At 49.4% G+C, this 12,446-nt stretch overlaps 1 protein-coding gene across 1 annotated transcript in view; it reads left to right on the forward strand.

Moving 5' to 3' along the window:
* The first annotated feature begins 9,679 nt into the window (after positions 1-9,679).
* Bcr (BCR activator of RhoGEF and GTPase) overlaps positions 9,680-12,446 on the forward strand; it is a 141,721-nt gene continuing 138,954 nt past the window's right edge. The window contains exon 1 of the mRNA XM_026412525.2: positions 9,680-11,029. Within this exon, the coding sequence (XP_026268310.1) occupies positions 9,754-11,029 (1,276 nt within the window). The 5' untranslated portion in view covers positions 9,680-9,753. The remainder of the gene's footprint in view (positions 11,030-12,446) is intronic.

Genomic DNA, 12,446 nt, shown 5'->3' on the forward strand with positions numbered 1-12,446 from the left:
GATGGGCAAATTATAAACTATAGAAATTTATTTGGCTAATAATCCTTGTGGCTGGGAAGTTTAAGAGCCACATTATAACATGGCAGACAGACGAGGGAGCACATGCCAGCAGAAGCCAAGATGACTTCAAGAGGCCTAAACACCTCTCTTTAGGCAATACATCCCAACAATGTTACACTAGGGATTAAGCTTCACAGTGAGTTCTGGAGAGGATAATCAAAACATATCAAGCAGGCAGGGGTGGAGCTCAGGGAGAGCACTTGCCTAGCATTCACGAGGCCCTGGATTCTATCCCTAGCACTACAAAACAGAACAGAATGTGTCTTCTCAGAATCAGTCCAGTGTGATTCTCTTTGATACAAAGACATTCTCTTCAAACATCTCAATATTTAGCTGAGCATAGTGGCATATGCCTGTAATCCCAGCAGTTTAGGAGGCTGAGGCAGGAGGATTACAAATTCAAAGCCAGTCTTAGCAATTTAGCAAGGCCCTAAGCAACTCAGCAAGACCCTACCTATAAATAAAATATTTCTAAAGGGGGCTGGAGAGTGGGCTGGGACTGTAGCTCAGTGGTAGGGCGCTTGCCTAGCAAGAGTAAGGTACTGGGTTCCATCTTCAGCACCACATAAAAAAATAAATAAATAAAGGTATTGTGTCCATCACAACTAAAAATTATTTTAAAAAGGGGGAGGGCAGGGGCTGGGAATGTGGCTCAGCAGTAAAGCGCTTGCCTAGCATGTGTGAGGCCCTGGGTTCAATCCTCAGCACCACATAAAAATAAATAAACAAAATAAAGATTTTTTTTAAAAAAGAGGGGTGCAGCTGGAGATGTGGCTCAGTGGTTAAGGCCCCCTGGGTTCAATCCCAAGTACCAAAAAAAAAAAAAAGTAAATAAAAATCTCAATATATTTTTTAAGTTTTTTCACAATACTTTTATTTATTTACTTTTATGCAGTGCCAAGGATCAAATCCATTGCCTCATGCGTGCTAGGCAAGTGCTCACCACTGAGCCAGAACCCCAGCCCAAAAGAATCTCAATATTTAATAGTAAATTTCTGAGGCAGAGACAGTCTCTGTGAACCTGGTCCTGCAAACCTGAGCAAGCAGTCCCTGCAGTGATGTGATGGCCCAGTGAGGACCATATCCAAGTGCTTCAGAGATGTCTTTTTCATCTTCTCTGGTTCCGCTGGCACCTTCCCTTCTCACTATCTGTCCTCTGTCCATCTTTCCATTCTTTGTCTCTTCTGCTAGAGACCCCTTCCTGTCCCCATCTAACAGATGAGAAGTCTGAGCATTTTTACATTCCTGGTCTCTCTTTTGCCTCTGCCCCACACACACTGGGGTCTGATCCCAGTAGGAATGATACTACAGGTGGCCTTACCTTGAGGCTCTGTATCCTTTACACATGTATACCCTAGTCGGGTGTTCCTAGTGCCCCAGTGCCCAGAGTTGTAACTGGAAAAGGGATTTATTTGCATGGTCCAACTATACCCAGGATTCCCTACCTGAGCCTTCCCACCTCACAGCCTACTCTCTGTGCCCCCACAGTGTTAGGCAGTCCTCCACCAAACCCACAGCCGTGGTGACATAGGCTCCACAGTGACTTGAGAAGATCCCTCTCAGTCTCCTTCAGTCTTATGACCTGGCTGCCACATCCTCTTCCCAGCTCTGCTAGAGGCCACAGGGCTTGTTCCAATTTACACTTCAGCCTGTAGGATGGAATGGAGACCATTCCCAGATGAACCTCTCTCTCCAGAGGGTCCCAGGGTATTTTAAGTCAGGAGACCTAAGGTCACCTAGGATAACTGAACATAGAGGTGACAGAAGACTGGTTAAAACTGCCATGGTTAGCCAGGCACAATGGTGTATGATTTTAATCCCAGCAACTCTGAAGGGTGAGGCAGATGATTGCAAATTCAAGGCCAGCCTCAAGAACTTAGCAAGACCCTAAGCAACATAGTGAGACCCTGTATCAAATTTAAAAAAAAAAAAAAGAGCTGGAGATTGTAGGTCAGTAATAAAGCACCCACTGAGTTCAGTCTTCAGTACCCAAATCAATCAATCACATGGTCACATATTCATTCTTACTCACTAATAAGTTCTTAGAGCTTCCTTTCCAGCCTGATCCTCTGTATTCATCCATTTATTCTTCCCAGAGCCCACACAGGGGATGCCAGCACAGCCCCACCTCACAAGTGATCTAAAGTATAGGGAGGAAATGACCTCTGGGGCTATGCAGGTCCAGCTGGACCAAGAGGCAGCTCAGTCCAACTCTCACAGCCTTGAGCCCCTGGAGATTCTCGTAAGCCTGGGAGAAAGAGCACTTGGTGATAGAAGAGGTCCACAGCAGGGAAGAGAAAAGGCCTGTGGGAAGAGGCTCTCCAAAGAAGAAACATACAGCTCAGAAAGAGGCCCCTCCTCTTTGGGGCAAGAAGAGAATCTGGGTGGGCCCTGGACTCCACCCAAGAAGCCCACAGTTTGGGCACTGTCCTGAGATAGGAATCCCTCCCAGCAGTTCCCAGGGCTCCTCTGCCATCTGCTGTGGCATCCCCATGTCATATCCCATATGTCAGGCCTTCCCCTGAGGGAAGTTGATGGACAGATGGGAAGTGTGGCTGTCATACCATCTCCTTCCAGGCAGTGCAAATTCTACCTGGCCTCCTCCCCCTCTTCCCAATGCCTCCCTGGCATTCAGGGTCACCAGCCATCAGTCTGAACCTCTGCACTAGCAAGTACAAAGCTTCTGGCCCTGGGCTGCTGTGGGCAGGCCTTTCACTCAGCTTGCCCATCACCAATCTTCAGGACACAGACTGGATGGTCTAGGTAGGGCAAAGCAGGCCTGGGGCTCCCTCTTCCCCCACAGGTGAGAAGCACCCTTGGCCTGACAGTGCTCTGGGCCACTAACCACTAGAAGTCATAGCCTGGACCACTGACCACACCTTCAGAAACAAGCTCATCTCACCCAGGCCCCTCCTCTCCCTGCTAAGGCTGGAAATAGCAGTCAGGAGATTCTTCTGGGATTGTAACGGCTGCAGAGCCCTCATCAATAATTGATTCTGAAGAAGCAGTGGATTAAGTGCTGAGAAGAGGTCTCAAAGCCCTAGGCCCCAAGTCAGGAAGGAAGAGCCCACACCCTCACTCAGTCAGAACCCCAGCCAGCAGCTCCAGCAAGAGCTCATTTCTCTTTTAGCAAAGATGTCCTACAGAGATCCCTATTCCCCACTCTGGGTCAGGGGTCAGTGAGCCTGGAAGAGGTGCCCCAGCAAAGCACTGTCTAGCACAATACAAGCTAGCAAGGCTAAAGGACAGCTGTATTGATGATCTCAGTTTTCTGATCTTGCCCTTGGTTCCCTGGGGCTAGATGACAGATGATGGATGGGGGTGGTCATGTGACCACATCTTACTTGAAGGGTGCCCTCCTCCAGCTTCCAGCTTTGATGGAGACAGCATTTCAGACAGTGCAGGGAAGCAGCAAGAAAAGCCCAGGTTTTTTGGTTGACCTCAAGTAGGTTTTACAGCAGAAAATCCTGCCATCTTTATTATACCCCATCTGATCATCCTGCCTGTTGGCACAATGTTCAAAAGAACTGATTTGGGACTTGCGTAGGTTTGGCTCAAGTCTGGTTCCCCAATTTATTGCTGTGTGATGGGCGTAGTTACCCCTCTCTGAGCCCCTTTCCCTGCCCTTCACTGGAATGATGCTAGGAGAGTGGAAAGAATTCACATCTGTGGAACCTCTGGCTCCAGGCTGGGCACCCTGACAAGGGCTAGTTGGACAGTAGCCCTGAAGACTATGAGACTTTCACAGGCAGGGCCACTGTACCTAATTATATGGTACTTTTGGGTGAATTTTTCAAAGGCACTTGTGAAATTTCTCAAAAGTAAAACATGGAATTGCCATATGACCAGAGATTCCATTCTTAGAAATGTTCCAAAAGGATTGAAAACAGGAGCTAGATATGGTGGTGCAGGCCTATAAACTTACCTACTCCAGAGGCTGAGGCAGGAGGATCACAGTTCGGGGCCAACCTCCACAACTTAGGAAGTCTCAAATTAAAAAAAAAAAAAAAAAACAAGGGTGGGGGGTGATTTGTGCTAGGAATGTAGCTCAGTGGAAGAATGCCACTAGGTCCAATTTCCAGTACTAGAAAAAAAAAGTATTAGAACTCAAGGAAGTATACTGTCTTTAGTCTGTTTGTACTGTTACAACAAAGTACTGTAATCCAGATACAAACAACAGAAGTCCATCCTTCCTTCCTTCTTTCCTTTCTTCTGTGCTGGGGATCAAACCCAGGGCCTCATGCTAGGCAAATGCTCTACTATGAATTATTACCCCAACTCAAAAGCTTCCCACAGTTCTGGAGGCTAGAAATTCAAGACCAAGGTACAGCATTGTTGGGTTCTGGTGAAGGTTCTCTTTCAGGCTATAGATTGTGGACTTCTTATTATATACTTACATGAAAGAAAGACAGCAAGAGTTCTCTGAGCTTCCTTTTATAAGGAAAATAACCTGTCATTCTTATGACCTAATAACTTCCTAGTCACTCACCTCCCAATACCATCATATTGTGGGTTAAGATTTCAACATAGGCCTGGATGGAATGATACATGCCTATAATCCCAGCTACTTGGGAGGCCAAGGAAGGAGGTTCACAAGTTCAAGGCTAGCCTGGGCAATGTATTGGTCTCGCTACAAAATAAAATCTAAAAAAAGATGAGTTGCTAAGGATAATAGTTTAGAGGTAGAATGCTACAGGATTTGATCTCCAGTACAAAAAAAAATGATTCCAAGATATGAATTTTAGAGGAGGACATGGGCATAGCTTAGTGGTAGAGTGCTTGCCTAGCAAGTTTAAGGTCCTGGGTTTGATTCTCAGCACATTAAAGAAAAAAAAGTGAGGCATTTAGGGGAAACATCACCAAAACTTCTATCTCTTTGTCCCATTTTACTTTGGGATTTAAAAACATGACATATATTGGGAGTTATGGAAATGTTTGTCATTTAATTGTGGTGATGGTTTCACAGTGTATACAGATGTCAAAGCTCATCAAATTGTACCCTTTAAACAGGCAGTTTCTTGCATGTCAATTATACCTCAATAAAGCTGTAAAAATAAAAACAAAACCAATTATCTATTTTTTTAATTACCAAAGATAAACATTTTCATTATGAAGAATTTAGAAAATCAAAATGAGGAAGAAAATAAATGTCACTCACTGCTCAGGAACAGCTGTGCAGCCCTTAAGTGAAGCTCCTCTGCTTGTTGAATCCTACAGAAGTGCTTGGGGTTTGTTTAGCCTCCAGCTTCTGTCGTTGAAATCCAGGGCCACACCTTTGCTCTGCTGGCAAACTAATAGTACAGATCCAGCCAGTGTCCTTTCACCAGAGGGCATAGGAGCTGTTAGCACAGGAGCTCTGCCCTCCTCACTGAGTCTACCCACCACGGACTCCTAGGTCCCTACCTCCTTCATGGTCAGACTATTCTCAGTCTCTGCCTCTTTTTCTCTTCTAGTCCAGCCCTGTCCCTCCCCACCCAGTCCCTTGTAGGCAGGAAATGAAGTCTTTGGCACCCATGACTCCAAACCCCAGCCAATTATTAATATACTTCAATTTCTTTTTTTAATCTTTGTTTTTATTTGTTTATTTTTATGTGGTGCTGGGGATCAAACCCAGGGTCTCATACGTGTGAGACAAGCACTCTACCACTGAGCTACAACCCCAGACCTAATATACTTCAATCTCTATCTGTGGTTTCTGTCTTGAATGCTTCTTGGTGCTGCAGACTCGCTCTGTATCCACTTAACTCCTCCCTGTGGATGGGTAATATGCACCTAAAGCCTCACATGGGAACCCTGCTTACTCCTCGCAGTCAGCATCCCACTGTCAGACCTATGGCTGGTCCTCTCTTATTCCCCATACCCAATTTCTCTGCAAGTCCTGTGAGTTCTACTTCCAGAATGGTTCTGGAGTCCAAACCATTCCCTCTATCACCTTGTTCCCACCCTCGTCTGGATGATCCACATCTCCCACCTGGACAATTTCCACAGATCTGGAGGCTTACCCTGCTCCTACCTCCAACCCCTCCAACTCTCTACCCATCAAATCCAAGCAATTCACACTTTGCTTACTGTGCTATCCAATACTTAAATCTAAATTCATTAAAGTTAAACTAAAAATTCATTTCTTCAGTAGCTGAAGCTGCATTTTAGGTACCCAGTAATCCTACAGGGAAGTGGCAGCTATGTTATTCAGTGCAGTTTACGGAACATGCCCATTGTGGTGGAAAGTTCTATTGGATAGTACAGACTCAGTGCACTTTGAATGAAACCTAAACTTCTTACAGGCATAGAAGACACTGCCTTATCCTCTGATCTCAGTTTTTATTGTCCAAACCTGTCTCATCTCCCAACCCAGCTGTTCCTCAAACATAACTACAACTTTGAAGTCTCCTTTGTCTTTGCATATCTGTTGTTTCTTGGTAACTCCAACTTAGGCAAGCCTTCCCCAAACCTCTGCCTCCTACTGGATTCCGTACCAAGGACACACATCTCTGCCAGGGCCCAGCTCTGACTACCTTATCATTTATACACACCCACACAGTGCTTCTCTCTGGGCTGTGCTCTCCTCTGAGCCACACACATATTCATTTGACCAGTACTGAGGATCTACTATATGCTGAGCACTTGGAGACATAGAGGAATAAGATAAATAGTCTGTATTCCTCCAGAGTTTAGATCTAGCTGGGACAGACTCAAATGGGGAGTTACAGAGTTTTATGTCTAGACTCCATATATCTCCTCACTCTTTCTCCCTAGGAAGGGATGGTTGAGAAGAAAGCTCTACAAGGAAAGAAAGAAAATTCTTCAGAAAAGGACCAGAGAGACCCAGGTGGGAACACTTTCAGGGAGTCCCAAGGATGAAGGAGTGTCTTTAGGGCCCAAAGAGGCTGTCTCGAAGGGGAGAAAGCCACTATCTGGATGTGTCCTTGTACTTGACAAGCCACTTGCTATGCCAACAGAATGGAGCATGCCTTCAGAGTTTCTGAAGTGTGTTTGCTCATGTATAAAATATTAAAATCCAGGTGCACTGACACATGCCTGTGGTCCTAGATACTTGGGGAGCTGAGGTAGGAGGCTCACTTGAGACCAGAAGTTCAAGACCAGCCTGGGCAACATAGGAAGACCCCATCTCAAATAAATGAACCATTGAATGAATGAATGAATGAATAAAATATTTAATGTGAACCTAAGTTGGAGATTGTGAACCAGATATAGAGCTATCTTATTGATAGATGAAGCCCCCTTCACCAAGTACCCCCTTTTCCCTCCAGGCATTTAATGATCATATGGGCCCTGTTGAGCATACATTTCCTTCTGGAAACTGAGATCCAGTCTTCAAGGGAAAAAAAATCACTTAATCCTGTGGGGATTCTTTTTGATGATGATCAGTGAATGGGGTTCTAGAGGCCTGGGTTCTCATTCTTCTCTGGCCCACTCCCTTGATAATTTTAGCAAATCATTTGGACAAAGCAGTTAATGTTCATCATGACCTTGTGAGTTCAGGATGATGGTGAGGAGGACAAGGATATGTGGTACTGGGAATTGAACCCAAGACCTTGCATATGATAGACAAGTGCTCTATATCCCCATCTGAATCAGGATTTACTATACTGATTTTAAAGGAGAGGCTACTGAGGATAGAACGCTGCTCAGTATTATTGCACAGCCGGGATTCCTGCACATCTCTGTTCCACTGGCCTCAAAGTCAGGGTGCCACCTGCATCTGTTTCCTCACCAGCAAAAAGCACTATTTACAGCATGCCTGGCAGATGAGAAGTCTGCTGGGTGTGAGGGGACAAACAGTTCAGGAGACTGAAGAAGCCTGCAGGGGGCAGCAGTGAGCCATGAAGCATCCTTCCAGCTCTCTGGCCTGGCCCTAAGGGTTCTCTAGCTTCATCAACATCAAGAGATAATCATAGTTGAAACTGCACCTGCCATGTATCTGCCAGTTTTGCATGTCCCATCCAGGCACTTTACACATGGTACTCACAATATTTTGCACATGAAGACAAAAGTGAGCCCAGAGAAGTGAAGGGAATTACTGAGATCACACAGCCTAGAGTCACAGAAACCTGAACTGGAGCCAGGCCACCCTGGCTTCTAGCTCTGGGTTCTATTGCTCTACACCGGATGTCAGGGCATCTGCTTTCAGTGGTACTGGAACTGGGGGAAAAGACATGATAGTTCCTCAAATCCATGCAGGGACAACTTTTGAAGGCAAATATTCTTGTTCTCATTTCAATGCCAAGGAAACTGAGGCATACAGAGAGAGGTGGTCAGGACTCAAATCTAGTTCTTTGATTGCCAAATCCTCTTTCCTTTTCTCCTCACCAAATGGACTGGTTTGGCTATTTTCCATCGTACTCATCAGACTGCTTACAGAGAGTGCACTCTGCTGTGTGTCTCAGATCTCTGGGTTTCCCTGGGGAACCATCAAAGATTTGGTTTCACAACCTGCTCTGGCCTGTCCTATCTTCCACTCAGTCCTGCTGGTCAAGGTGGAGGCTGGTGACCCCTTTAGAGAGAGTCTAATAAGGTAAGTTCTGAATTAGGCAGACCCTAGGAAAACTACTTTGGCTTCTGGAGCTCAGAAGCCGGGGACAAATGCGCAGTCCAGGACACAGGAATGGAAATGTGATGTTGAGTGACTTGGGGGAGAAATTCCTATTTATCATCCAGTATAAGGGTGTCTCTATGACAATCCCCTGAGGTCATTGTTGCTTTATCAATCCTTTCCAGAACACTAGTGACTTGGGGACACTGGCACTGCCGACACTGGTGACCCAGCCTGACGCTGGCTCTCACCAAGGGAACTTTCCTGCCTAGCCCTTCTCTGGATTGGGCCCCGCTGGGTGTTCCTAACACAGGTGAGTGGCTGGGCTGTAGGAAAATGAAGAACCACGTGTTCCTGGTCCAGGTGTGCAGAACTGTCCAGGGTCTCCAGATTGGAAGGGTCTTTTTGAACCAATGGGCCCATTGTCCTTCTTATGGGGCACCCCTGGCCTCAGAGTGGGACAGACGGGTTCAACGACGCCATGACCTCAGTTTCCCCAAGTGCGCAGGGATTGAGGGAGAGAAGAGGCTCAGTGGGAAGGTGGCCTTGAGGGACCCCCGCCTGGAGCCCGCGGCGCGGTCCCTTTAAGAGGCGAGCCCTGCTCCATCAGCCGCGCCCGGCCACCGCCCCCCGGCCCTCCCCTTCCTGCGGCGCTGAGTGCGGGCCGGGCGGGAGTGCGGAGAGCCGGCCGGGTGGAGCGCTGCGCCCACAGAGGAGGTGGCGGTCGTGGTGCGGGACGGCTTAGGAGCCAGAAGAGAGGAGCGCGCGAGCAGTGTACACGGGCTAGGGGCTACTGAGCAGAGCCGAGCTGAGGGCCGCGCCCATCCCGCGTCGGCCGGCGCAGCCCCGCGCCGAGGAGTCCCGCACACAATAGCGGCGCGCGCAACCCCGCGCCCTTCCCCCGCCCGCGCGCGCCCCGCCCCCACGCGCGCGTCCCGCCCCGTGCTACCCGCCGCCCGGGGCAGTAGTGCCTCCCGCCTCACCTGCCGCCCGGGAGGGGGCGGGCATTGTTCACCGCTACCGCCGAGCCGGGCCATGGGGGCCGCTCGGCACCCCGGGCCGGGCCTGGCGAGACCGCTGCGTCGCCGCTGAGAGGGTCCCGCACGCAGCCTGGCGGTGCAGGTGAGGCCGGCCGCGCCATGGTGGATCCAGTGGGCTTCGCCGAGGCGTGGAAGGCGCAATTCCCGGACTCTGAGCCGCCGCGTATGGAGCTGCGCTCGGTAGGTGACATCGAGCAAGAGTTGGAGCGCTGTAAGGCCTCTATCCGGCGCCTGGAGCAGGAGGTGAACCAGGAGCGCTTCCGCATGATATACCTGCAGACACTGCTGGCCAAGGAGAAGAAGAGCTATGACCGGCAGCGCTGGGGCTTTCGGCGCGCCGCGCAGCCCCCTGACGGCGCAGCTGAAGCCCGAGCGCCCGCGTTGCGCCCGGCGCCGGCGCCCGCCGACAGCGCGGATCCGCCTCTAGCCGAGGAGTCCGAGGCCAGGCCCGACGGAGAAGGATCCCCAGGTAAGGCTCGGCCTGCGACTGCCCGCAAGCCTGGAACCGCCACTTCCGCCGACCGGGATGAGCGGGGACCCCCCACCAGTGTGGCGGCGCTTAGGTCCAACTTCGAAAGGATTCGCAAGGGTCCTGGGGCTGCGGACACTGAGAAGCCCTTCTACGTGAATGTCGAATTTCACCACGAGCGCGGCTTGGTGAAGGTCAACGACAAAGAGGTGTCTGACAGGATCAGTTCTCTGGGCAGCCAGGCCATGCAAATGGAGCGCAAGAAGTCCCAGCAAGGTGCGGGGCCGGGTCTGGGGGATGCACCCAGGCCCCATTACCGCGGGCGCTCCTCAGAGAGCAGCTGTGGCCTCGACGGCGACTACGAAGATGCAGAGTTGAACCCTCGGTTCCTGAAGGACAACCTAATCAACGCCAATGGCGGCGGCAGACCCCCTTGGCCGCCCTTGGAGTATCAACCCTACCAGAGTATCTACGTCGGGGGCATGATGGTGGAAGGGGAGGGTAAGGGTCCGCTTCTACGCAGCCAGAGCACCTCAGAGCAGGAGAAGCGCCTCACCTGGCCCCGCAGGTCCTACTCCCCCCGGAGTTTCGAGGACAGTGGAGGTGGCTACACTCCGGACTGCAGCTCCAATGAGAACCTGACCTCCAGTGAAGAGGACTTCTCCTCTGGCCAGTCAAGCCGGGTGTCCCCAAGCCCCACCACTTACCGCATGTTCCGAGACAAGAGCCGCTCACCCTCGCAGAACTCGCAGCAGTCTTTTGACAGCAGCAGCCCCCCGACACCTCAGTGCCAGAAACGGCACCGGCAGTGCCAGGTGGTGGTGTCTGAGGCAACCATTGTGGGTGTCCGCAAGACTGGGCAGATTTGGCCCAGCGATGGGGACAACACCTTCCATGGAGATACAGGTGGGTACCTGTCACCACCATCGGTGGGCAGTCTGCACTTGTAGCAGGAATCTATTAAGTGGTAGGGAAAGCTGTGGAGGAGGACTGGGTGTTTTTTTATTTTGAGTGTTTTTTTTAAGTGCTGTTTAAGCACTGCAGATTTCAGCTGATCCTGCATCCATACTAATTTCCCTTCTCCTGAATGCAAATTCTCAAGTGTTTGGAATGGAATTGGGTTGGGAGGGGTGGTATGGGAGATGGCAAGCAATTTATTCCTTTGGTTCTAGAGAACCATTCTTGTGAAAGTACAGCATGCAAATTGGGAGGGAGATGCACTGTCGTGTTACCCTATGATCTCTTCACACTGAATGAACAGTGAGGATGGCATAAAGCCAGAGTCACTACTGACACCTAGATCAGATCCTTTCATTGGGGACTGATCTGTGTCTTGGACATTCCCCTTGCACCATTCCTGTCCTGGAAGATTATATTACACATTTGGAGAACCCAAGATGTGCTAGTTTTCAGGCCTTCAAAGTGTCAGGTTCACTTGCTAGCGAGTTAGAGCAGGTGAAGATCCATCTCAGAAGGAAGTGAGGTGATAGGCAGTTCTGACTCAGTGGGCACTGAAAATGAAGATGAAGATTTTATCTGGGACTAAAGCAGAGCCACACCCGTTCTGATCAGCCTAGCTTTTGATGGGAGGCTTCACCCATTATTACTCACCCACAGGCATCTCTCTACATCTCAACCCACCTGGGTTTCTGATTCCCTGGCCACCTCATTAACCAAGGATGAGCACCCACAGGTGCTTATTTTGGCCTCCCAGGCCATGGTCTGACCCCAGCCCTAAGATTAAACCTGTGGGAATTTATAATAATATCTGCGCCTTATGTAGATATCATTAGACATTTGGGGTAAGGAGAATAGGTTTTGAGATCTAGGCACTGTTCGAAGTTGGGGTAAAGATATAGAGTGTGTGGGCTGGGGGGGTGGGGTTTGGTTGGGAATAGGGGTATGTCAGGTTGTTTGGACTCTTTTAGAGTCTTGGTCGCTGTTGGAATGATCCGGTTTTCTGCTTCATTGATTTTTTTTTTTTTTCTGCTGATAGAGTTACATGTGCTTCATTTGTCAGAGTCCTCTTGAAACAAGTGAGGCTATTTTTGGCTCATCAAGCTGCCTTTTTGTGCTCAGCACTCTGTCCTGTTTGTTTTAGGTACTTCCATTTGCTGATCTTGTTTGTAGCTGGGATTGGCTGTGGTACGTGTCTGGGACCTGCCCGAGGCCTGGTTCAGCTGCATTCCCTAAGTCCTTAGTGGAAGAGCAAGAAGCTGTAGGATTCGGAAGCCTGCCTTGCAGGCCCATCAGCTTCTTCCGGGTCTGGAGGATTGCCCTGTGGTTACCTTGTCTGGCCAGCTATTGGCCAGAAGAACCAGCT

This window comes from Urocitellus parryii, chromosome 3 (assembly GCF_045843805.1).
Source record: "Urocitellus parryii isolate mUroPar1 chromosome 3, mUroPar1.hap1, whole genome shotgun sequence".
Classification (NCBI taxonomy): domain Eukaryota; kingdom Metazoa; phylum Chordata; class Mammalia; order Rodentia; family Sciuridae; genus Urocitellus; species Urocitellus parryii.